This window comes from Corvus moneduloides, chromosome 6, assembly GCF_009650955.1.
Source record: "Corvus moneduloides isolate bCorMon1 chromosome 6, bCorMon1.pri, whole genome shotgun sequence".
Classification (NCBI taxonomy): Eukaryota; Metazoa; Chordata; class Aves; order Passeriformes; family Corvidae; genus Corvus; species Corvus moneduloides.
This window is the reverse complement of record NC_045481.1, coordinates 56,514,932-56,542,061: the sequence shown is the minus strand read 5'-3', so window position 1 is coordinate 56,542,061 and position 27,130 is coordinate 56,514,932. Positions and strand designations below refer to the sequence as shown.

General features: G+C 41.1%; 1 protein-coding gene across 1 annotated transcript; it reads left to right on the top strand.

The window, feature by feature from the left end:
• The first annotated feature begins 7,775 nt into the window (after positions 1–7,775).
• On the top strand, positions 7,776–18,857 carry RCN1 (reticulocalbin 1). Its single transcript, XM_032112845.1, has 6 exons — positions 7,776–8,025; positions 11,407–11,600; positions 13,161–13,339; positions 13,863–13,923; positions 16,529–16,728; positions 17,601–18,857. The coding sequence occupies exons 1-6, from the start codon at positions 7,811–7,813 to the stop codon at positions 17,706–17,708; spliced, it is 957 nt and encodes a 318-aa protein (XP_031968736.1). The 5' UTR covers positions 7,776–7,810; the 3' UTR covers positions 17,709–18,857.
• Positions 18,858–27,130: the final 8,273 nt, after the last annotated feature.

The window sequence follows — 27,130 nt, the reverse complement described above, 5'->3', positions numbered from 1 at the left end:
TCTGTCTGGTTAAAGGAGCACAGCTTCTCTGTTATCATAGTAATGTACATTATGCCTGCATTTAAGTTTATGTGCAGTTTATGATTTTGTGTGATAAATAAAAATTAGTGATGCAAAAAGGAGCAAAAGCAATTCACATTGCTTCCCGTATACTGCACTTCCTGCCCTAAAAGCTGTGTGGCTTTGCTTTGCATCATTGACAAAATAGAGCTACTAAGATGCTTTCAGCTGATTTTGGTGGACATTGAACAGACCCCTTTTGCCCTAAGAAAGAGCTAGGAAAGAATTCCGAGTCCCTCCGTTCCCCTGGATACTGCCATTCCAGGCTGTGCTGCAGCTACAGCACTTTTGCATCTCTCAGCCCTGTGATGAGAAATCCTGCCTACACCCGACCTTTGCACCTGGAGATTTTAAGCCTGGGTTAAAAATGTCCAGCGAGAGCTGTGGGCTGCGTTTCACTGCTGCAGCCAGCAGGCAGAGGTCGTGACCAAAAGCAGGGTTTATTGTAGGGTTAGTTTTACAATTTTTATTAATGACAAGCCAATTTCTCTCCACTGATGTCTGTGATAATGCAATGTATCCTTGAACTTCATGTCATAAAGTAACAAAGGTGAGCAACTGGTGAGGCAGAAAAAGTGAGGAGAAAAGACTGTAAATAAAATCATGTATATCAAATAATACTTCACTGTTCAACAGTTGCCTTTTTGACATATGAATTTATGTTACTATTTCCTTTTCTTGTTGATAACACATACCTACTTGTCAAATAGAAACTGCCCAGCTGGCTAATACAGCAGGGCTTCACATGCTGGCAGGTTCCCTTAGTGTGGTTAGCTAGAAGCAAACCAAAAAATGTGGAGACTATGCAGCATGGAGGCAGGCAGCACCCTCACTAAAGCAGGGAACCAGAGCCACTAAATCCAACACTAGCCCTACATGTGGCATTAACCTAGACAGATCTTTTCTCATGCACGCTTTTTTCCCTGTGTTGGAATGGTATTGCAGCTCTGAGGGAAACTTTGCAATGTCAGCAGATTCTGGATGAACTTTTAAGATCTTCAATTGCTACAAGTTTCATTAACGGCTCACACCATTGCTCAGTCATTCCTAGGTTGCCTGCAGCCATTTCATTTTTAAATTTTAAACATTGTTAATCATACCTCACTCTGTGAATAATAGCAATAAATCAAAACAATAGAGAGATATACTTTCACAACCAAACCACCAGGAAACAAAAATTATGCTGGTGTTGATCCCCACTATCCCCTGGACTTACTTAGGAAGAGGTCAGCTCACTCCTGAAGAAGACACCCTAGCCATGGGAAGCAGAGCACTGGATAACTGCCATCAGGTGTTTTCTCTGACTCTGGTACTGGTTAGTCAATGAAACTGGCCTATGAGCAGGGTTCCAGTAGGTCTAGCAGTGCAGCTATTACAAATTTTATTTTGAAGAAGCATGTATTTAACTTGCCAGGGCCTTAGTTACGCTATCCCTGTAATTCCAAGGCACCTATTGTTCTCTTTGATGTGATTTGGGTTTTAAGGAGAGGCCATTCTCAGACAATCACATGCTGAAAATAGAAATGACAAAGAAATAGCCATTACATGCAAAGTAGGCAGACAGGCAAGACCTCCTGCAGATAATTAGGTTCAATAGTTTCTGTCAGATGATTAAAAAGCCTGACCTTATATAATTCTTTCTGGTACAGTTCGTTTTTCTTAGTCAGGCACCATAACAGGTGGTTTTCTCTGAAAGAAATACTCCAGTGTAAGTCAGGGGTGTCCATAACTTCAAGTGCTGTTGCAAGGTTTGACAACAAACTGGATTACCTGGACATGGGAACCTTTCAAATTCCGCTGCCATCAACAGCTGTGCTTGAGAGGCTGGCAAAGCTGAACAGTGCTGTTAGTGTTACCACCAGGCAAAGTACTGAATTGTTAATTCACTGGGAAATTAGAGGGGAAAAAATTAAACTTTACACTCTGGGATTTGCAGGCAGACCTGTAAGAGTGGCAAACCCTCCTGTGCAGGTATCAAGGGGTACAGAGTAGGAGAATTTTAATCTCCAGTTAATTAATACTCTCTATGTCTACCACCTCTAGTACAAATAAAACTTCTCAGTGACTTTAATAATTTTGTTTGCACTCCCCACCATGGTTCTGTTCGAGACAGACCATGTTTTTATGATGAAGACTATTCAGTGCTGGCCCATTGAAGAGCACAACCTGCTTTGGGGTCATGTACCTTACAAACTAGGATCTAGCTGTGCCTGTGGCTGCCTGCACCAGCCTTTCTGTAACTCTCAACAGATCTCCACTCCCTTTTATCAGGGTATTTCCTCATTTAAAGGCTGGGGCAGTGCAGCTTTCAGTAATCAGCAACTTCAGCACCGATTGCAGCACTAAAACCGCATTCTTGCTATTTAACTCCAAAGCAAAATGAATTCAGCAACAATTTCATTCTTCACCAAAAAAAAGCAAAACCTTATTTAACCAATTTCCTTGCGTGCTTGTTTTATATCTTTAACAAAAGACTCTAGTTACAGGTTAGAGGCGTATACCTTATTTTCATACCTCCAGGGCTCTAAGGTTACACAAGAACTAGCGTATAAGCAGATCAGCTCTCCTACAGATTTTTTTTTTTGTTGCTCTTGCTTATGACCAAACAAGGGATAACTGTTACCAGCTCCTTCTCTGCTATTTCCTCATTTCAGTAACAATGCATGGGCCCTGATAAGTATTCAGCTACAGCAGTGTCTGCTTTGAGCAACAAAGCTGCTCTCCCGTATCTTCCATAACTGATTTGAGGATGTTTACACCTCAGCCCAAACGTCTGTGGCTACAATTCCACCCCCACATGCTCCTACTCCATGTTTGCAAATGCAACAACTTGGGTTTAAGCACAACACGGCCCAGCAGTGTATCCAAGTCTCTAGACTTTTATGCCCTACATACACTGTGGAATTTCCACTGCGCATACAAAATTATTTATGACAGAAACACCGAAGGACCGTCCTCCCCCTCCCTCTGTGAATACCAATGAGAAACATAGCAAGAGGTTTTCTTTTGCTTCCCGATCATAGTGAGGAAAGGACATTTTAAACCAACATGTTTTGGGGGAGGGAAAGGGAAAGTCACTGCAAAATATTGAAGACCAGGGGTGCAAGTACATACTTGTATTAACATCTCCCATCCCTGGAGCTGCAGTAATTTGCATGACATTATCTACCTGGGATGTTGCTATGGTTATCACCATACATAAGTAATTACCAGGGCAAATTGCACATACAGCGCACAGATTCACGCTGTCAGAAGCAAAGGATCTTTTTATACACTTGAAAGTGTACATGTTCAAAAAAACACTAATCACAAAGATTCCTGATAAGAGAAAAACTTCAGGAGTGCTCCAAAACTGTTCTCAACTACACTTATTGACCCCTTAAGGACCAACTCAGACCATGTCCAAGTGAAGAAAGACACTGCACAGGCTCAGTAGAAAACCAGCAGAAACAGTCACCAGTAGTAGTAAGCAGAAACTAATCAGTAGGAATAGTAGAGTTTACAGGATAAGCAGATGAGAAAGGCAAAGAGAGGGAGAAGTGGTGTATCATACAAAGGAAACGAGATTGTCAGCCTCATAGATAGCACAGGCCATGTTTATTTTGGGTTGATTATGTCGTGAAGCTTTCTTCTGGCAACTAGGCACAAAAAGATGAATAGAAGAGAAGGAGGAGGGAGTGATGTAGACTGCACCCATGCTAGGAAAAAGACAATGCTATATGGTGCTGTGATGAAGCAGCTAGTCAGGACAAGCCAAAACCAAGTCTAATCAAAGTGGTTCTCTGAAAGTTCCCCTATTTCCTCTCCTACAAAGTTTCTGCTGCTATTTGCAGGCTGGCATCTGACTGTGCTCTGAGCTCTTTCCCACAGGAGCTGAGACAAAAGTTACAGTCCATCCACACTTGTATACCCAAGCTGAAGGGAGCAATTAACACCCAGCAGAATTTGGATGAAAGTACAAACACAGGCTATCTAACGCTAGGTCATACAAAGTAAATTAGACGTTAAAAGCTCATTTTGAAATACTGATACTGTTACATTTTCAATAAAATACAGCTGCACGGTAAACAAACAGCTTGAGCTGCAATCTATTGGTGTCAATGAAAACTTTCCAACAAGTTTGAAGAAGGCGCTCTGTGTCCTCAGGAAAAGACAAAGCTCTAAAAAATAGTGCTGATACTGTGACCTAAGTAAACCACATTAGGCTAACTGGAACATAAAATATAATTCTGGAAAGCACAAAATACGTTTCTATAATTTAATTTGAGGTGGCACACACAAGTCTCATGTCCATTCAGACCAACTATATTTTCTGTGTACAGAGAAATATTGCAACCAGTCCTGATTTAACAAGGTGTAGTAGAACTGAGGAGAAAAAAATGTTATATTTTCCATTTGTAGCTTCTCCTAAAAAAAAGCTCTTCTGTTCACTGAGAAATCATCTGCTTCTCTCAGACATGTATTTTTACTTCCTAGTAGTACCAGGATACTATAATGCCATCAAGTATTTTGACTATTTTAGCAGATACAACTAGAAAAACATACTGATAGAGGTATGCTCTGAGATGAGCTTTGCTACTGACAGCGTGACAAGAGCAGGTATTAGCCAGCAGGCAGTCAGAAAGCACAGCAGCCCTTAGGGATCATTCACAAGGCCTCAGGGAAGTCACAATTAATGATGTCCAGAAATACTGGCTAAAGATGCAAGACATGCGTACCCTCATTAGGCTGAAGATAGACTGAAGACAAAGACAGATGTGAAATAAGTCATCTCAGGCTTTCTGCCGGTGACTGGACACCCATGGTGACAGGAGTATTGTAACTTTGAGTATATTTCATACAAAATATGCATGTTGGCTTTAAATACATCAGTGAAAGGGAAAGTAAATATGAGAAGAGCAAAATGCAAGAAGGAAAAAGTGAGATAAATATTGTTAGATTCAGAGGAAAAAGGCTATAAACAGTAAGCAAAGCTCTTTGATTTGCACTGTTTTCTAGCCCATAAAACCCTAATATCTGCCAGCATTTCATTAAAAGCTTATAAAATACCCAGCATGCCTGCTCCTGCATAAATGTATTGTTGATGTTGCAGACCTGGTATTTTGCAACGTTTCAAAGAAACCTTATGTGTATAAAACTCAGATGCATTATTGAAAGAAGCATGGATGGTGAAAATAGCACTACAAACTCTAAAACTAATTAATATTCAAGAGCAGTAAGTTTCTCTCAGACATGTTCAAAATAATATCTCTAAACCAGAAAATACAAATATTTTAAGAAACAGGAATCGTGGATAAAGGACTGAAGAGAAAACTACCATTTTGTGAATTGAGTAAAAGGAGTCAAAGGCATGTCTTCACAGAGGATGGAGAGTTCAAGGTCACGACAACCCAACAGCAAAATCTGTAAATGTTAATCTGAATGATACAAAGATCTGGCAATGCTAAGACTGACCAGATCAACAACTGTTTTGACTGAATGTGCAGCCTATTCCCAGCATTACAATCTAGGACTTCAGCCCTCTAAGGATAAGTAATGGTAATATCATTCCTTTTCCACAAAAAGTCATATTGGATCAATCAAATCTTTATTGTTATTACCAGTGGTCCCAAACCAAGTCTGGAGGGATCAGAACATTCATGATTTCCCATCTTTCATAAGACCACTGCATTTCAGGGCTCGTTCTCACTGGAACCCAAACATAAAATGTTCCGATGGGCAGAACCCATAACCCTGAGGCAAACCCTCCCAGTGTCTGGAGGCTTTCCAGTGAACGACCATGTATGCACTTAGCCCATTCTGCATTGCTCTTACTGTAGCTTTCCTCACAGAAGTGCCTCCAAATTGTTCTGACAACAAAACATACAGATTCACTTCCCACATCCCTCAAATAACTTCATATCCCTCTGCAACTAAGATCAAGCATCAAGCTGATGTTTCATTACAACAATGATGGGGTGAATGGGCAGTAAAGCCTACCTGTTACCCATGCAAATAACTCATCTCTTAACTAGCAGCACACTCCAGCACTTGTGGATATGCAAGCTAAAAATTCAGCACCTCAGCACAAACCCACTTCTGGGATAATGTGAAAAACAATATTATAGATGTGGGGATCAGAGACAGGAATATTAGAAGACTGAGACACAAAAAAGAGCCATATCTGAATTGTTGCACAAATATGAGATTCCTGAATATGTTAATGAAAACTTTGTTTTGAAGGTATACACTTAATAACAAACAAACAAACAAACCCAAACACTGCAGAAGGATTACATTTCACTAGCTTTGGAAACTCAAACACAGCTGGTCTGATCAGCTGAGCCATTTTCAAGCTGCCACATGCATATCACAGCTCTCACCAAACAGCACTGAAGCAGTTGCTCAGCTGTGGATGCACAAACACCCCCAGAGGACAGACTGTCCAGGCCTACAGGGCAGCTCGTGTGACTGACCTCAAGGGGGTGCATTAGTGTTCCTCTCTGTTGAATTAAGTAACAAACCAGCACATTGGACTGTTTAAATGTTTGAAATCTGCTGTTGTTGCCAATGGTTCTGAGGCAAACCAGCACTAGCCCTGCATGGCTCTCATTTACTCTTTGCATGAGTCACAAAAGGCAGAAAACAGCACATGTGGAAATCTCCAACACCACATTTCTGCAGTCATTACAACCAAATCCTCTACCAGGCACAGCTCAGCTACACGAGGTTTAGGTCAAAAGTTCTGCCAGTGTAACAACAGCACAAGGGGAAGCTGTGGTCTGGTGCACCTCCGTGTTAGTGGTACACCCCAAGGCCGCATCAGACATGTGGTTTATATACCCTGTGGGCTGGGCTGACAAACCAGTTGCTGCAATCTGGAGCTAGTAACACCCTCAGGTCCAAACTAACAATGGACAGACCAGCCTTGGTGGTGGAGCACAGTTCACCACAGGACCCTTTAGCAACAGGGTCATGATGCTGCCATGTACTGCACACAGTGACAATCCTCTCTGTAAGCTCTTTCTCGAGTTGTGAATGATGTGTTTAACATAGGAAAAGGAATCACACTGGGGGCAAATTTCAATTACCTCTGCCTAGAGACTTTCACAACTGTGAACAAAATAAATTGCCATTTAAACAAAACAAACCAAAACCTTTTTCTTCGCTGTATGGCTTGGGATTCCCCTCTCCTACATTTTCAGGATCCCAAGTTCGACTCCCCTCACAGTGACGGTGACAGTGACCCCATCATGATAAATATCCTTTGTGAGAGTGCTGGCAGCCTTTTCTCCCCACATTTTTGGGTTATCAACACTCAAGACAGCATGGAGGGTTTGTTGTTGTTTGTGGGTTTTTTTATAGCCGTATTGTTACTTGGCACGAAAAGGAAAAAATTAGACTTTTGTCCTTTCCCGACCGATTTAGGATGACAGCACAAACCATCATCAACCTGGTGCACTGGATGAATGAACAGCAGCGACGGGACAGCCCCTAGCCGCTGTTTCGAGCTGCCCTGGTGTTGATGAGGCCGAGCTCGGGGAGCTCCGGCGATGCCGAGCGGACCGGCCCGTGCGCTGCCGCGGTGCCCCGCGCTGGCTCTGCCCGCGGCCCCGGCCCCGCCGCCTGGGCCCCTGTGCGGACGTGGCGCGGCCGGGCCGGGCGCGCTGCCAATGGCCGGCCCGGGGGCGGAGCGGGCCCGGGGCGGGGCGGTGCCGGGCCGGGCGGGCAGCGAAGCGGAGCGGGGCTGCGAGAGCCGGGCCGGCGGGGCATGGCGGGCGGCGGGGCGGTCTGGGTGCTGCCCGCGCTGCTGCTGGCGGCGGGCGCGCTGGGCAAGCCTACGGTGCGGCAGGAGCGGGCCCGGCCCGGAGCCGCGCAGCACGAGGACCGGCCCGGCTTCCAGTACGACCACGAGGCCTTCCTGGGCAAGGAGGAGGCGCGGAGCTTCGACCAGCTCAGCCCGGAGGAGAGCCGCGAGCGCCTGGGGTGAGCGCCCGGCCCGGGCGGGAGACGTGGCAGGGGGTGGGCCCGGGACGGAGGAGGCGGCCTGGGGCTGCCTCAGTGTCCGGGGGGTGCGGAACCCTTCCCAGCCGGAGGGGCTCGTGCAGCGGGACCCTGTACCCCAGCGTGGCCTGCGGGTCGAACCTCTGCGTTTCGACTTCTCTCACACCCCGCTGCTTTTGCAGAGGAGCAGCCAACAATTCATGGCTTTGGTGTTTTTCTCTCCTGCTTTTTCTGGCCCCACAGGAATAAGCCTCGCGGAGGGAGCTGCTGTACGTGGTGCTGTGCCCCGGTGTTGGACCTGCTGCAGCTCCCTGCCTCTGGAGCACTTGCCCACACCGTATCAGTGTTAATCGAGTTTAAACCATTCCTCCTTTACAGCTACGTTTAAAAGTCCACTTCAAGGATCTTCCCACAGCTTTTCCACTTGTGACTTCTTTGCTCAGTGTTTCAGTTGCTCTTACTTCCATGCTGCTCTTTATGCCAAGAACAGAGACCATGCCTTACTTCTCCCTCCCTTGCTTCTCCCTCCTTTACACCAACAGGAAGCCAGATCACTGAGAAGAACTAAATTTAACAGAAGTTAAAGAAAGATCCTTGGATGTAGTTACCACAAGGAAGATTAAAATATCTGCACGTTCTCACTAAGATTCCCCTTGCCTTCCCTTCCATAGGGAGTGGCACTTGCTAATTTTCTCTCTAGTCCCATCATAAGCAGTAGCACTGTAATCTCACCAAGTAACCTCTTTATCCTTCTGAAAGCTGTCACTACTATTTGTGTCTCAGCAAGTAAACAGATAAAGTGGTTACCAGAAGTGACCAACTTCATCCTCACTGTTTCAAGGAGGAGCAAAAGAAACCATGTTCTCAGCATTCATGATCTATTCTCGAGTTGTATCACCAAAATGGACATGCCCTCTTAATATTGGTCCGAACTTACTAGTACTGATAATGCAGTCAGGGTTATGATTTAACAATAGAGCTGGTTTTAAACAGTTTTTACAAATGTTAATTCAGCAAGGGAAGAAGTTTAACTTCCAGTGATCTCACTGATTGCCCTTTGGAGAGGTGACACAGGCACGTTCAAGTACAGCCACAGTCAATAACCTTTTAAATGGAGGTGACTGAGATATGGCCCCTGAGGACACACTGTGGGATGAGCACTGTGCATCAGAACATCAGGGATGTTCCTGGGGGGCCTTTGGGAAAGTTTCATAACTTTCAGCATTTCCCAAGCTTGTAATTTTGGATAGCATACTGGGAGGTAAGGAGAGGATTTAAAAAACATTTTGTGGCTTGATAATCAGATATACTGAACCACTTCCACCACAGTTTTGTTATGGGCAACTTCTGTAGTGGGTTACAAATAGAGTCACTTCTCAGCAAGTGATTTGCTTTTAGGAAGAAGGCAGATTTAATTAAAAGTTATTTTAAAATTATTTCTGGGAGAAAACAGAAACATGCAGTCTGCTGCTCTAACCAGTGCATGCTGCCATATTTATAAGCCATTTTACTTTGCTTAGGAAGTGTGGCAGCACATTGGTCATCCCAATAGTAACAACAGTAAAAAGAGAGGTCCACAGTCCATACAACAGCTTTTTACCTGTGCCTTTGGGAGCCTGTTGGCAAGACTGTTTCATTGACCCCATCTTCAGCTGAGAAGTGGGGTGGAGTAGTGCACATGGATGTAATGGACCTATAAAAACAGGTGAAAAGGAGGAGGCATGAAACATTTTCTGGTACACAGTCTGGCTTCTTTCATGTTATACATTGCCAAGAGCTACTAGCATAATCATTTAATACATTTAACAGTAGAAAGAAATACCAGATAAACAAATGAAATTAAATTCATTGTGGGGAAAATCTGGTGACAAATAAAAGGGACAATTGGCAACCAATTGATACAAAAGAGAAAAGGGTTTCTAGTCAGTTAATTCATACTTTACTAATTCAGAAAGGAAATTCAGCAGTCCCTTTTTTGCCCCGTAGCTCAGAAACAGCGTGTTTATGAATTCAGTCTGATGCTGTCGGACTCACACAAGATTGCTGGAAGTTCAGCAGAAGCTGCTGCTGTTATTTCAGCAACCACTTCTATAGCAAAGGCTTGGGAAGAGACATAGCTTTACTACTTGAGCAGTCCAGTTGGCCAGGTGTGGTTTCTTTGTGGAGAACCAAGATGTGGAATTGAAAAGAATGTTTAAAAGTGCAGATCTTTTCCCTGTGTCCTCTGGTTGCCTGGAGGAGCTCACCTATTGAATGTCAAGTCAGGATTTAGACAAGTCAGCTCCTGCTCTTACCCCATCATTCCAATGGCACGTCAGTATTCCATAGGCATGGTGTGAGCCGGCCACCAGATGAGGCGCAGGCCACCTGCAGACAGGCTGCCCCTGCACCTCATGAGCTGGGTGAAGGGTGCTGATGTCCCCAAAGCCAATCTGGATGTGCCAGAGAACCAAGGTGCCCCAATTCCAAGAGCAGGGACAGAAGCCAGTTTTAAAAGCTCAGCCCCAAAATGGCGGAGTTTATCTATTGCAGAGTGATTAATTGCAGAGAACATAAATGGTAGAGAGAGCATTGTCCTTTTTTTAAACTGCAGCTGTGTGCAGAATGTTTCAAAGATGGAGGTTCCCCTGGGAATACACCCGGACCTGTTATTCCTGCTGATTCCAACAGGGCTTAAGGCTGGCAGCTTTACACTGGACAGAGGTTTATAGCCCAGCTGCCAGCGATGGCTGGAGACCTGCTGCAGACTTGGTATTGCTTAAGTGAGTAATAGGCATTCCTGGCAACACCAGCAATACTGCTTTCCATTGGGAATGAAAGAAAAGAAACAAGGCATGGAAGGGGAGACTGTACCTGGTGTACATCCCCAGCATTACACAGTCATATAGCACACTTCACCCTGGGGTCAGTCTGCTGAAAAGCCAAAGGAGAAACTGCGGGTGTCCACCAAGTCCTGGATTTTTGCCCTGTTTGCCTCCAGGAAGTTTGAGTACAGGGCTTGTCCTGAAGTGAAATTGGTGTCTCCTGCTCTGAGCCAGCATGGCCACGCCCTATAGGCAGTGAAGAACAGGTCCCCCTAAGATAGCAGACACAACCTAAGAAAGCCAGGTGTTCTCTGTTCACTAATTTTGGTTGTGCAAGTTCCCTCTGAATTATTTGTAGCAATGTTGAAAAACGAATAGAGACATATTCCTTAAGATGATGTGTAAAATGCAGGAAAGCCTTAACCAGTAGGACAGCTTTATGAGTTTGGGACAGTCCGTCTTTGTGGAAAATCAGGGCCAGATAAAGATTACTAAAATTGGCCTGACATGCAGTTGGGTTTTCTGCCAGCTCTTAAAGATTCTCTTCCTCTTTTTACAGGAAGATTGTGGATAGAATAGATGACAACAAAGATGGCTATATCACAACAGAGGAATTAAAAACCTGGATTAAACGAGTACAGAAACGCTACATCTATGAAAACGTGGCTAAAGTTTGGAAAGACTATGATCTAAACAAGGATGATAAAATTGCCTGGGAAGAATACAAACAAGCCACATATGGTTATTATCTAGGTAAGAGAACATCTTCACATTGTATGAGCAAGGATTTTTGAGATTATAAAATATGATTTCTTGCCTTACAGTCAACAGGAGTTTGGTGTCACATTTAGGGCTCTTGAAGCTCACATTAAATTTTATAGATGCTCAGAGGTCAAAAGCACTTTTTAGTTATTTATTGCAGCCCTTTGCACATGGGTCATCAGCGCACAGAAGGTTTTGTAGAGGTATCATTAAATATACTGACACAGCTGAATTAAAGTCTCCTCCAGTTAGATATGTATTATTTTTAACATTAATAAGGGTACTTTAATTAAAAAATAATATATTGTCTAATTAACTGTATTTGTGAATTTAGTCTCTAAAAATCTTATGTCTAGATGTTAAAAATTTAGTCTATATCTAAACTATAGCAAAGTTATTGATTAAAATCATTCTTGCAGAATAACATGCTTCAGACTGATCAACTGCAAATGAAAATCCTTAACAAATCAGGCAAAAGAAACATTTATTTTAAAATATACCTGAATTCCCCCCGCCCCCCTCCATGTTCCCGTTGCTTTTATAAGTTAATGTAGGAAGAGGAGGAGAAGAGATCACTTAAGCTAAAGGGCAATACTGACAGAGCAACAAATCAGTATTAATTGACCATTTATACTTACCAGAAATGAGAAGACAATATTTACCTGCCACAGAGGCAGTTTCTAGAGCAAACTTCCTGTAGCAGTAATAATTCCAAAGTCTACCTTAGAGTTAAATGGAGCTTTTTGCATTTGTGGAAAGAAATATTTGACACACAGTCCCTGCAGCATTATCCCTGGAACCCTTCTCAGACCTTTGTCTTTGCTCTCTCTAAGCCCCAAGATTTGGAGAGCAGCATTGTGGGCTAGTGTTAATGAATACTTAAAATTGCCATCTCTAATTCCTGGCATAGTCTTTTTCACCTGTGTTTGTCTCTCAACATATGAATTGTGAAATTGTTAGAAGTATTTTTCATTTTAAAAGTCAGTTTAATGATCCTATTTTAAAAATTATATCAAATACCATTCCTTTTATGCCACTGAACACCCTGAAAAAATGTCATTGTTTTAAACTGAAAATAATTGTTAGGTTCCATGTAGCAGAGGCGTAGCACTGAGATAATTTCAGTCAGTCTGCCACCTTCTGAAACCACGTTTCCTTGGTTTGCTCTTCTTGAAACTGAAAAGTTGTATGGATTGTACTGATTCCTAAAGAAGAAGAAAACTTCTGTGAATGAAGTCTACCCCGACTACTGCCTAAGTGGTGCTTGTAAAGGCAGATAAAAAAAATTTGTGAGGGATAATAATACTGCAAAATCCATTAATCTGGATTGCAACAGAAGGCTTGCTCAGAAATTTACCTCTACTACTGTCGCCTTTAAAAATCAAACCAAGTACTTGACCCCTGAATTTAAAACTTCACAGGGAAGAGAAGTTCCATTTAGAACAACAGCTATTCTGGCAATAAACCCTTCTATTTGTAGACTCAAACAGCTTTGTTTCACAGTATGTTTTAAAGGAAAACACTTCTGAGATCATCTTGATTTATTTGCAGAAAATCCAGAGGAATTCCAAGATGCAACTGATCAGCACAGTTTTAAGAAAATGCTGCCCAGAGATGAAAGACGATTCAAAACTGCAGATCTGGATGGAGACTTGGCTGCCACTCGTGAAGAATTCACTGCTTTCCTTCACCCAGAGGAGTTTGAGCACATGAAAAACATCGTTGTCTTAGTAAGCAAAGCAAAATCAATGCCATTGTTTCTACTTTTATGGATGAACTTTGAAGTCTTCTCTAACCTTTCCAGGCAGGGTTTAGAAAGAGACACACACGTAATAGCTAAATGGGGAACAGAAAGGGATGCCTTTCATGATACTGACTTGATTTAGAACTCTCAATATAAGAAAGACTTGTTAAGTGCACTTAGACAGCTCCTGAATTGAATCAAGAAACAATCTTGGGGCACAGACTTAAACCAAAATAAAAGGAGGGTGTGCTGACATGCAGCAGCTGAGTATTCCATGCAAGCTTGTATCTGCCCCTAACTTAAGCAGTTCATTCATACACGGAATTCTTTCAACGTGAAAGGATATTTGTATATTCATTGTATAAACAACAGTCACCCTGGACTTAAGTGAGACTGCATTCAGTTGTGTACAGGGGCAGGTCAAGGCCTCAGAATATTAAATGATCAAAAGTAGACAGTCAGAACTGTCAGTTTTTTCTTGATCAGTTTAATGCAAAATTGTTTTCCAGGAAACCTTAGAAGACATAGACAAAAATGAGGATGGTTTTGTGGATCAAGATGAATACATTGGTAAGTGCTGTTACTTGTTTCTTATATAATCTCAGTCCATTTTTCCATCTTCTCTCAAATTTGCAGCAACATTAACAACTCAGAGATGAACAGTTCTGTGTTCCAGTTCAAGTATTTTACACCAGCCATCCAACCCAGAACGTTTAATTTCATTTTAGGTAGATAGCAACATGACCAGGAAAAGTTCCTCACACTTCACAGCACCAAATTCTCCTCTTGCTCTCATTTAACTCAGCTAAGAGTTAATATGAGAACAAAATAAGAGAACTTGGAATAATATTTTTCATGGCAGGGATATTCTCTGTATATTACACTATGTTAACTGCTGTTTGAAGGCTTTGTTTAGAAATGCAGGAGGATCAGAAAATGAATTCGTCTTTTGCCAAGGTTGGATGGTTCTCAAATATCCAAAACATCTGGGAAGCAAACATTGCAAAAAGAGAAAATTCACCTTGTTCCCACTAGTTTTTTTCCTAGTTTAATTAGTAAGTAAAACTCCTACTTCTGTAGTGATGATGCCATTACATTTTGATGAATTTTACATCCAGAAAGTAGCACTAAGAAAGCATTAGTGCAAAGTTGGATGAATCTTTCTGTTTCTGGTGGTGCTATAAAGATCACTTCACATAGAATCAGGAACAATATACACACACTAATTAATGGCAGGGGGGTTCTGTTCCTTGTAAATTATATTTAGCCCAGAAAGTGAATGCTATTCATCTATGACTGAAATAACAGAGCAGCATAATTTCCACAGTAATTTCAGTTCATTCAGTGACATTACCTACATATAATTATAAGGTAATTGTCAACATTTGTTACCATGTGAATGCTGGTTTTTCTTGTCTTCTATAGATAGGAACATAGAATGTTCTAGTCACGATCACCCCACATTGGCAAGGATGATAAAAATCAAATTGACAGGACATGTCAGTTGCTTCAAATAAACAATATAATTTGCACTTTAAAAAATGAAAAAAGAAAGTGAATGTGTTGTCTGAAGTTTTCTTCATGAGTTGAGAAAACTATGCTTAAAATATTCCTACTTTCCTTTTTCAGATGTAATTTTTTTAAATTTTGATGAAGTTGGGATTAAGAAACCAACAGAAAACTTAAATCTCTTCTTTGCTAGCTTATAAGGAACAACAAAAAGACATCCAAAAATTTCGGTCTCTAGATCTAGAGTATCTGTTGGGGAGATTTCATGAAGGTTATGGTATGATTCCACCCTCTTTTTCCTTCTTTCCTCCCATTTTGTCTTTTACAAAATTTGGTTTAGATTTACACAAGCAGCAGAGCAAAATACCTATAAAAATGTTGAGCAGAGAGAACTAAATTCTCACTGTGCATGGGCAGGTGACAGAGTATTTCAGGGACACTGTGACAAAGGAGAACCTCAGCCCAGTGTACACACTCACCCTGCAGGGTCGGGGGTTATTTCTGGCTTTGAATTCAGCATTTATGTCTCCCATAGATACCAGCCAGCCTCTGGCCCTCAGACCATCCGTGTGGGTACACTTCTTAGCACATCCTTGAAAACCAAACCCAAAAGGCACTGGAGAGGAGAGGAATAGTATCACAAAGCAGCTTTAATTCTAAATAGAAAAGTGGAAGGCTTGAGGAATAAGCAATCCTGATGAGCAGGAAAGGATTGGCCACAGTGACCAGAAGAATGACATGGACACACCACTCATCATATGGAAAGCCCTGTGACGTAAAGAACAGTTACAAGTCACTTGGTTTTAATAATCACTGCCACTCTCCTGTGTTTATGCAGAAAGCAGCTGCCACTGTGGTGTGGTCCTACCAATGCTTCCAAAATGCAGCACAGGACTGATGTACAGAGCAGCTCATGTGTGTAATCTCTGTGTCCTGTGTCACAAGTGGTGCTCCCTCCCCAGGTACCAATCTGTGACAAGTGCACTGTGCCTGTGGTTTCTCACAGAACGCACCATGATCCGTGCCTTCTCCAGGTCTGTCTTTGTGGAAGAGTGTCTTCTACTGCATGTGCTACAGAACTGCTTGGTTAAAAGAGAACTGATCTAGTAAGCTGAATGTCTCTTACACAGACTTCTCTAAGAGCAGTACAAAAGCATGCAAGTTCCATTTAGCAATTTTTGTTTGCCTAAATTCCCCCTGTACCTTTTTTCCTTTAATCACTCTCTGCTGGCTGGAGTCTGATCATTTGCTGGCAGGGACAAGATAAAATGGCTGAGTTCCTTTCTCCCCATGTGACTGAGCCTAGCACTAAAGCTTATGACTGCTATTTAACCAAAGATCGTTAGAGGATTTTGTTCATTCTGAAATTCAGCAGATGATGGCCTTTGAACACATTCACCTCTCCTGTTAGCCTCACCAGCAGCACACAGGTATGATACAGGGTAATGTGAGAATGGGCAGAATCACCAGCACTGAAGAAATAGGCCTGAGAGAAGGTACACACAGCTACTCTATTTACACCCCACATTTCTTTTTCTGTACAGAGACACTGTGCATAGAATGAAAAGTTTGGTCTTTCTCTGAGGAGCACTGTGCAAATATCTTTAGTTTGTGCATAATTTGCAAAGTAAATATGACTCAAGTAAGACCCTTATTTCCTCTCCAGCTGATATGTTTGCAAATGAAGAGGGTGGACCGGAGCCTGACTGGGTGATTACAGAGCGTGAGCAGTTTTCAGATTTTCGTGATCTCAACAAGGATGGAAAGATGGACAAAGATGAGATCCAGCACTGGATCCTCCCCCAAGACTATGATCATGCACTAGCTGAAGCCAGGCACTTAGTCTACGAATCTGATGTAGACAAGGTATGTAGTGTTCCAGTATAGTTTTTAAAAAAGTTATATGAGGTGGTGTGGGTTTTTTAAAATATCAGCTTGCAAGAATTTATTCCTAATATCTTTTCTTCAGAGGCTAGAATTGCTAGTAGATTAGTGTTTCCATGCCAGTTTCAGTTGGTAGTGTTAAAGTCACAAAGTAAAAGTAGTAAAATACCGTTTACCAGCTCTAGAAGTTCCCCTGGCTTTCATTAGGTGAGATAAGAAACTGGATGTTCAACACAGCAAAAATACTCTTTTTCCTTTAAGAGTGGTCTTGACTTTTGTATGTTAATATAGACTACAAGAGGAAAATAAAGCTACAATTAGATGGGGGGTAGCAAAACCACTTTCAGTTCTATAATCAAGCATGTTTCTTTCACTTAAACACCATTTCTGATGTGTGACAGTAGATTCCAGATGGTGATCTTCAGAAGCGTAATGCAAGGAAAGTTGGAACCTGAAAGCCAAAACACTCAACACAGAAAGTGTAAATTGCTAACATGAGCAACCGTCTTCCACAAAGCATACCAGAGGATTTTGATTTTTACTGTCAGGAAGATGAACCAAACCACAGGGCAAAACTGTGTACCAGATAATCCACTGTTAACCTACTGCTTGGCAGTGAGTTCATTACAAAGAACTTTCAATTAGCAGTTTGACCCAAGTGAAGTGTGTGGGACTTCTATCTTCCATTGAGGTCCAAATTTCACTCACTGTGACAGTTACAAATGATTGCTGACCCTGCAGTCTGCTGCTGTGAAGAACTGTCTGCTTCCCAGGGCTCTTGCAAGTCTGTGCTGGTGTGTCTTTGACTTAGCTTTGAAAATATTCTTACAGAGGTTTTGTTTTCCTCCTACCAGGATCAAAAACTAACAAAAGAGGAGGTTCTGGACAACTGGAATATGTTCGTTGGAAGTCAAGCTACTAATTATGGGGAGGACCTCACAAGAAACCATGATGAACTATGATACACTGTACCAACCAGCATGCCACACGTCTTTTCTCCACTTTACTGAAATCAGTGTCCATCCCCTCTTAGAGGAAGATGGGCAAGGGACACTCACAACTGAATGACCTGCGTTAATATTATTTTTAACATGCCAGATTATTACCTCAGAAACTGCATAGAAATAGCTTTTTTACTCTTTTCACATGGTTAAATACAGTATATAATTACTACAGTTTTGTTTTTGAAAAAATAAGAAGGTAACTTTTCTGTATAGGTTAGAGCCTGACACAGAAAAGGCACTTCTAAAAACGTAATTGCAAAAATATTTAATAGCCAAGTATTTTCTTCAAATACCCAGTTTTACCATGGTGAAATGCACCTAGGATTAGAAACCTAATGTTTAAACAGACTTAAGTTATTTAGTTGTCTTTTCTAATAGCGTGTAACAGTTTAGAGTTAACCCTTTGAGCCTCCTATCCAGAGAAGAGTTCAATACCAGCTTTGTCTCCACACAATTTCTGTGTCCCAGTTTGGGTCAGTGGTGCTGCAGGAGTGTCCAGCAGCCCCCTGGCTCCTGCTTTCCAAGTGCAAGGTGGTCCTTGTCCCTGGCCCCACGACAGTGCAGAGATAGCACTGGAGCCCAGCTCCAGCCTTGCCAGCCAGGGATGCAGAGTCCAGCGTGGCAGCTGCTCCTTCTGACAACAGGGTAAGGTTCAACTCTTTGTGGGCCCTCAGGTTTGCTGTTTCCTGGGAGGAGTTGTGCCACATGGAGCATAATTTATCTCCCGCTTTTCACACTTTACCCGAGCCATGCTCTTGTTCACACAGTGTGAATGGCAGCAGTTCTGTGATGGAGAAAGAATGAGACATATCACCCCTCTGGGCCTTCTGTCTCCTCTGCCACATAAGAGGACAGATTTTTGTGGCTGAAGTTTTGGGTTTGTGTGTATATATGTTTTAAGTACATGTTACTGATGCAACTCTAAAGACAGCTCTCCTTCTAAAAAAGGGGGGGAAGCTTTCCACACAGGTGCTTTCTTTTTTACTGTATAATGTGAGTTGTTACATGTATATTTTTATATACCCAACTTATCTAAGTTTGGTTGTTTGTAAATGTACTGGTTTTAAAATAAGCACAATAAAACCAATACCTTTTTGATACTGTGAAGGTGCAATAATGCTAACACAGATTAGCAGAGAGAGATGATGTGAAAGCACAAACCAAGCCTCTAAAGCCAGTAGTTCCCAAGGCATTGGGTGGTCATTTCCAAAAGCATCTGGCCATACAGCACCAACTGTTCTTCCTCACCTCATTAAAAAAAAGCAAAGCCAAAAAGGAGTGCAGTATACATCGTTGCTCTGGACACTAATACTGGGTGCTCAGGGCTCCACAGCAGCGTTCTCTGGGAGGTTCCTGGAAGGTTTGGTGTACCAGCCTCACACACTGGTCCCATAACCATCCAGAGGGGAGCTTTGAGACTCCCACGGTGTGAGACACTTCAGCAGTTCAACACATTTGTGAAAATCAGCAGGAGACAATGCAGAACTGTGACCTCCATAAACAGTGTCATTTTTATAAGGTCATAGAAGAACTGTGGTGTAATATTTTACATCTTGCAGTTGAAGATAATTAAATCTAGATTGCTGAGTCTGACAGAGATTACATGTGCTTGCTGGCACCACTACTAAGCTTTTGGGGTGCACTTATGACATTGCCAGCAATGTCTCTGAAAAATCCCTACCTCTTCCACTAACATACAGTAGGGCAAATGTCATAAAAGTGAACTGGTTCTGCTTTTACAGTACCCTCAAGTAAAATAAAAGCCTAAATGCAGTGTTATCTGAGAAGCAATAAAATTGTATCCTGGCACATGTAAATCATTATATATTTTGTTTATGGCTTGGATTTGGAAAGGTTTATTGTACTCAATAATCCTGACAATCTTTATCAAACTAACATATTTTCCTAACAGATTTTCAGTACTCTCTATGTACTCAGATTATCTTCTGTTTCAGGAAACAGTACCTTAAAAGACCTCAAAAAACCGCTTGTTTCCTACAAGTGAAACTGCAGCTCAGACTGGATACTAAGCCAAGGATTTTCACTGGAGCCCAGGGGAAGGTTGTTTGCTCACTCTTGTTGAAATTCAGTGGGAGTTGGGTGCTGAGACACTAAGCATTGTTGCCCTCAGCTAAACATGACACTTCCAAATGCACGGTGCACTGTCCCAACAAAAAAACACATCTGTGCTTTGACAAGCAATCACATTTTCTTCCACATTACTAAATGAATTTGGAACAGAATTAGCAGCACATAAGAGAAAAATTGTGTTCTCATATTTGTTCTTGATTCCTGTTACTGCTTGGAACACATTGATATTTTCCAGGATAAAACTATACTTAACGTGAGTAAGAATGCTGAAATCAGATGAGTTGTTCATGGAAACAGTAAGGGAAAATTTAGATCCATAAAAAGCTTTTCGTTTTTTCCCAAAAGAATAGTATTCGGGTAGCATATATCCAGCTAGGAAAAAGGCAAACATGCCAATTAGAATGAAGTTTAAAATAATGAAATTATTTATCAATAATGGGTAATGGGGTCATATTAAAAATTAGGACCTTTTTTAATAAAGCAGAATGTAGAAACACTTTTTTAGAGAACATAAGTATCCCTGATGTGATTTCATTTTAAAGGCTCTGCTGTTTCTGCAGTTCTTCATGGTGTTTCTCTTACCAACATTCAGTAATGGCACAGTACATTCTATGCACTAAATTTCCCTTTCAAGCTCAATGCACTATGGAAGAGTAACTCCAAAAGAGACTAGAGCTTCTGGGTTTAAATTTAACACTATTTAAAGAAAGCAAACCTTTGCTAGGGGATATAACTGTTAACATTGTGATTTTTCAAGCCTAAGGTTTCTAATGGGGTTTGACTGTTCCAGAGATAAATTCTTTTTCCTAGGTAACATATTTCAACTCATATTATGAGCAAACGTTACAAAATTTTAGTGTAATGTGAAATACTGTAATGTCAGATAGCATTATTTATCTGCTTAATATGACAAAAACCATTAATTGCTGGGAGCCATACTTCATCCCAGCAACATGAAAATCCATTTTGTGCCTATCTTGTCAGTTATTGCCGATTTTCTTAAACAGTTGTGACACAGTGAAATTCTGTTGGGAAGTGTGTTTATATATTTCCAAGTGCAGGTTCTTTATGGTAACTCTTATTACACAGATCCTCCATTAACTCAGAGTTTTCACTATGCCTGTGCCACAGTACATCAAAGGTGCATTTTTCTTACTTAGATATCTGGAAAAGCCATTATTATTGCCCGTGCAGTTTTAATTATTGGAATTTATGAAATGATCTAAGTGGCTAATGTTCATTATCTTATAATTCCATTTAATGATTCAGTCAGGTTGAATCTGTCTCCTATTCCAATAAAAAGTGCTGTGCATAACTCCCTGAGGAAAGGAGATCACAGCCCATCCTGATCTTGTTACACTTACATAGGTACCTTACAATAGTTGCATAATGCTTTACTATTTGCAGTGCAGAAGCTGATCTGGATCCAGTGAAGTTAACATGAACTAGATCCTAAGGAGTCTAAGAACTAGTCTAAGTCCTAGTCTAAGGGCCTTGGCCACCCAAAGGCAAGCAGAACAATGGGGTGGTGGGACTGGAGGTCAGAAATAACCTTACAACCATCAAATCCTGATCTCCTTACTACTACTGAGCACTAACATTTAGGAACTTAGACATTCATACTCCTGTGAGATAGTTAGGGTGTGAGTCTAGTTCATGGAAGACAGTGTGCAAAGTCTTAGTGGTCTGTTCAAGGAGCCTGAGGCATTTTATTGAGTCATAGTGGCATCACTCCTAGCAAATGAAGTGAGTTTTACAGTGACAGAAGGACCTACAAAAAAGATTTCATAGCTAAAAATTTTCCTAAACCTGGCTTGGCCTATAGTCAAGCATTTGGAAGCATCCACCACTTCTCTTTGCATCGCTCCAATTTAGTGTGTACTGTATTCCATTCAATATGTCCAGCAAGGAGCATTATTAACCATATTCACTAATTACAAAGGGAGAATTTAGGATTATTTTCCACTGAAGTTTCAGGCGCCATTAAGGCCGATGTCCCTGACACTCAAGTGCTGTATAGATTATCCCAGTCGTGATAAATTTCAAAGCAACCTCAGAAGAACAAGTTACCAGCTTTCCCCTAGTGTGAAGCTGTTATCAAGGGGCACGTGTGTATGTGACACAACAGGCAATTTCACACCTGCATTCTGCCTCTCCACAGGATAAAGGAAAATATCTCCAACAGATGGGAGCGTTTCTTCACTATGGCAGTGACAAGAATACAATTATCCTGTGTATGCATTACTATTCCTAAGTGAGGGATATCCATCCTCAGCACAAGTGTTGGCTCTGAGGGCAACACAGACAACAGAGCTCCGTTTCATATACTGCATATTAGTTATTTTCCCTGTGGAAGAATTTATTTCATAATCACAAATGGTCCAAATATGGTCTGTTTGGCTAGATTTTGAAGTTTTTTGTATTTTTAAGTGTTTCTTAGTTGACCTCGTTTGTAAAGTTGGCCACATTTGTGGTCTGAAACTACCACACACCTGAAATTCCAGAACAGCTGTACAGAACAAGTCATGACATGATCCTGAATGAGTACTAATTAAGGGTGACACATGCATTAGAAATGACAATGTTTCATCATATCAACAAGAATTAAGATATGCATCGAGACGCTTAGGAAATATTTTCTTTATATGGGAATAGCCTGACAGCCTTTAAAAAGGACCAGTGGGTGTACTAAAAATGAAAAATTAGTATATCTTTTGAAGACCTACTTTGAAGTAATTACTGTACTTACTGAACTCCCAAAAGCATGATGTTCTCAGGACTTCTCAGGACATGCCTTCTGTTTGGATAAAAGCCAGTGAATTTAATGTTTCAGGAAGAAAATAAAAGGGATGGGCTTTTATCATTAGATCAACTGTAAGATAACACAGACATACAAAACATAGTATTGACGAGATGGACAGGTTAGAGACATCCCCCCAAATTACTCCCAATGCCCCCCTCCATCTTTAAATTCAGCTGAAGTTCTGCTGACATGGCTTTCACTGCATCACAGAGGGCCTTGGTTGCTGGGACACAAAAGGAGGGAATGCTAGTTGAGAACCCATCAAATGACAAGAATTCAGATGGCTAAAACTTCCTGGAATCTTTACATGGTAACATGTAGGTGAGACATTTTAAAATCATACGGAGCATCTTTTTTAAAGGGTGAATTCACAAGGAACTTCCATGGGCAGCAGGAATGAAGCAAAAAGAGTGGCTGGAGAGGTATCCTAGAATATAACAAAACCAAAACCTTTCTTCATTCCTGCTTTTAGTTTAGAAGAATTTGCATGGATTCCTTTGCCTGTCTTTTTTATTTGTCCTTAAGTTTTAAATTCAGTTAACAGTACAGATGTAACATTTCTGGGGACCCCCAAACCTCCCCATATTGCTTTGAAATATTTTATGCCAAAGAAACGAGGTTTTAACAGCTATTACATCTGCTCCAAACTGGATACAGCAAAGTATAGTTAAACAATCAAAAAAAAAACCACAAATGCAAGAGACTAAAGAAAGTATTATTCCATTATTCCCATATATACTTATAAATTTATCTAACCTGAAACAGACATATTTAGGATTATACTAAGTTGAAATATTTAGTTTCCTGCAAAATAATTTAGAAGTTAGCTCTATACCAGAAAAGTGTTTGTATACTTGTAGGCTACAGAGTACTGTTTTCATGGAGAAAATAAATGCAGTAATTTACACTTGAGTTCAGTCAAACTAGCAAAGGTTTCTTGCATGGGTCTTTCTGTAGGGTAGCTGCATGACCTATTCTTGAGCTAACAGTCAAACCCCATGGCTTTGTGCCAAGGCTGCCTACTCAGCTTCTTAATAAAATTGTCTATGTTAGATCAGCTCTACGCATGCTGCGTGTTCTGGGTGCAGACTTCGGAAACTTTCAATCGTCACAAAACCATTATGAAATTATTTCAGTATAAAAAGGACCTTTCTAAAGCCCTGTTATCCACTTGCAGTAGGTTTACAGAACAATTCTGTAGACATCTGAATGGATGCAATAATTTATTTTTCCTCTTTTTGCAAGGAAATCCATTTTCTGCACTTGTTACCCCAAAGCTTGTGAAAAGTCAGCTTGCATACAAGATGTTAAAATAGGTCCTCTGGGATAAGGAACTTGGGGATAAGGTAGGTTTTTCCCTGAATCAGGGAATCAGACTGTGTTCATGGTCCTGCTTTGCTATACTTTCAGAGAATTTTCTAGGCATGTAACTGTGATGTAAATGAACATAAGTTTAATAGTGGGAACCTGTGTCCAAGATGCAGTCAACAGAGAGAAGTAGGGCCCTTCAACTGTGGCTTCAGAAGGTATAATTAAGGGTGCATAAAGCAGACAGTGCAGACATCCTTTCTTTATATTCCTGCATCCCTTCATAACATACACAAACACAGCTGAAATGAAACAGAAGAGATGAAGAGCGATGAGAAACGACATGAAATACTGGCTTTAAAATCTACTTTATTCAACTGGAAACAAAACATTTTAAAAGGTGATAATGCTCTAAAAGCTATTTAACTCACCAGCCAAATCAAACTGACCAAAATCTAATTTATTCCTTGTCTTGTTTAGCAGATGCTTAAAAGATCAATATAGTTGTCTCTGTAGATCGACATGAAATATTAAGCAGCCTGAGTGTTCTGAAGCTTTTTACAACATATTCAGCCTCATTAAACATTAAGCAGCCTTGAAATATAAATATAAAATAACTATCAGCTTCCTATCATTCAGACACAGAACAAAGGTAACTCAAATGTGGGAAGCACGAGGAAAATATATTAAATGAACTGGGAATTCACAGAGAAGTTAACTTAGGAAAGCTGTCAGTATAAATTGGCTCAATCAGATACACTTTACCATAAGGAAAGAAAATATTGCAGTATCAGAAGAATATCTGCTATGGAACAGAACAGTAGTGTGGCATATATATAATGACAAATTAATAGAAATAAACCTCTGACCACAACTATACTAATCTGAGGTCCAGTCATCGTTTATACTCCAGTTCCTTTCACCCCTCATATTTGCTGTAAGACCTCCTCCCCAGGTTCAGTGAGAACAGAGCCCTCTTTTCTCTGCTTTTTGTTACTGCCTGGTATGTTAAAAATATCTAGGCAATACAGCAGAAAGGAGTTTCAGGTTCACTAAAGGGAAATGTCAGCTTTGCAAATCACTGAAAGTAACCGGACATAAACTGTCAAAATAAGTCAGCGAGACAGCGTGGTTATTGTCAGCACGTAACTCAAGCCTGCAATCCGAGCTGTGGCTAAAGGTTAGAGACAATATAGCAAGACAGTCCTTCTAGGATGTACAGATCAACTAATTTAGCTTAAAATGCTGTTTAATTTTAATATAGGCAGTATGTTTAATACCTTTTTCTGCCACTTAGCTGCTTGCTTTACTATTACTGCACACTGATAGTGAAGAATAAAATCCAACCTCTCACAGTATCACCCTTACCACTGCTGAGCCTGCCAGGGTTTACAGAGAAGCTTTTCATGTTGCTTTCTTACTGCTACTTCTTGGCCGGTATTGGTGTCAGAGCAGACGTACCAGTGATAAAATTCATTGCAGCAACCTTCTCTCAATTTGGCAAAAAGTGAAATTGTGTGGGATTCATTCCACTGCAGAGAGACAAGATTTTGTAAACAGTATATGGAGTTATTAAGTTCTAATTCTCTTCTACAACATAAAGGTAGGAATGCCATGAATTAGTCAATGCAAAAACCATAAGGAGTTGAGAATGAAACCAAGAAACTAATTTGGTACACCTAGAGGCAAAAAACCAGTAAAATTTAATGTAGATATTTTTGAATTTTTGCAGCATAAGCAAGATAGCAGTGGGCTCACATAAAGAGTAAGTGTATCAGACACATTAAGAAGTGATATTCAAATAGCATTTGACATTGGGCTATTTTTGCTGCATTCTCAGAATACGACTGGAAAGATACTTTTTCATTCCACTGCATTACACCATATTTTTATACTTTCTCTACCTGTATGCCACACTGTTAACAAGCATTGATTTGAACAGCATCAAATCAAATGTTTTACACTCACCTGCATGCTGAAATTTCAGATGTGCTTTGTAGACAGGGTTACACTCTTTCCAAATATGTATTTTAAAATTAAATTTAAAATTATGTGTAATGAGAAAAGATTACACACTTTGTGAGCAAATTGTTAAGTCAAAGGGTCAAATCATAGCCAGCTGTGACAGGCTTGTGGAGGGCAAGCAAAGCATCAGATTTCCTGTACCCTCTTCAGTTCTGCACCATCCCTCCCTGCTTCAGCAAAACTCAGAACAATCCCAGATACAAGCCAGCCCTGCACCACCAGAACCATGCTCATCCCTTCTCTATGTTATGGCTTTTTTTTTGCTGCCTGGAGATTCTAGGAGCTGAGCTGCCTCCTCAGTTCCTCAGTTCCACTCAGCAGTGACGCAAGGAGTCGCTCACATTTCTTACAGCCACGAAGGAGCACAGTGAGGCTGTAACAAGGCACAGGAATGAGGCTGCACGGTGCAGGCAGGAATGCACAAAAGTCTCACAGCAACTTAAGGAGCAGTGTGGTGACTTGCTTGCTTCTTTAATCTGAGTCTTTGCCTAAATTGCAGGTACTGCAGGTTGCTTGGAAAGAAGGGTAATTTGACAGTTATGTCAAGCATTTCTTTGATACCGTGGTACAACACTGAGGCATCGAACAAGGAGGTTTTCTTGCTGAGATTGTCACAGCTCTTTTATCCAAAAATCCTCTTTTCTCAAGGGTGTGCTCATTCATGTGTCATCCTTGTATCTCACTGAGCTGCTGGCGTGTAGGAAACAAGCCAAAGACCACAGTTAGAAGGTCACCTAAGTGTTATGAAATTGGCATTGAAGCTTAGGGTAGAATAAGCAGGCACAAAGATAGGGATAGGTAGACAACAATAGTCTTGTGAAAGGAGAAGAATTTTCCCTGTCCAACTGCTCTCCAATCAAATCTGGAAATCAAGCCTCTGCACAGATGAAATCTGCTTTACTTTTGTGCTTTGCTCCCCTTGAAAATCTGAGCAACATTAAAACCAAAATGAATGCCAAGTTTACTGTAAATACTTGCTCAGACAAGGTATAACTGCTTGCTTTGATCGAGTTGCACTTGCACTTCTCTTAAACATCCATCCAAACCCAGTTTCTGGAATGCAATCTTTGAAGTCTTGCAGGTTCTTTTCATACAAGACCTCTCCTGTCCATGCACACAGCTAAGCCTTTTAGCCAGGCAGTCCCTCATTACT

Bases quoted from the DNA above. Each gene is read 5' to 3' on its own strand.
- RCN1 (XM_032112845.1), top strand. From the start codon at position 7,811: ATGGCGGGCGGCGGGGCGGTCTGGGTGCTGCCCGCGCTGCTGCTGGCG. The intron at 8,026-11,406 runs GTGAGCGCCCGG...CTCTTTTTACAG, and splicing joins GAGAGCCGCGAGCGCCTGGG to GAAGATTGTGGATAGAATAG. The intron at 16,729-17,600 runs GTATGTAGTGTT...TCCTCCTACCAG, and splicing joins ACGAATCTGATGTAGACAAG to GATCAAAAACTAACAAAAGA.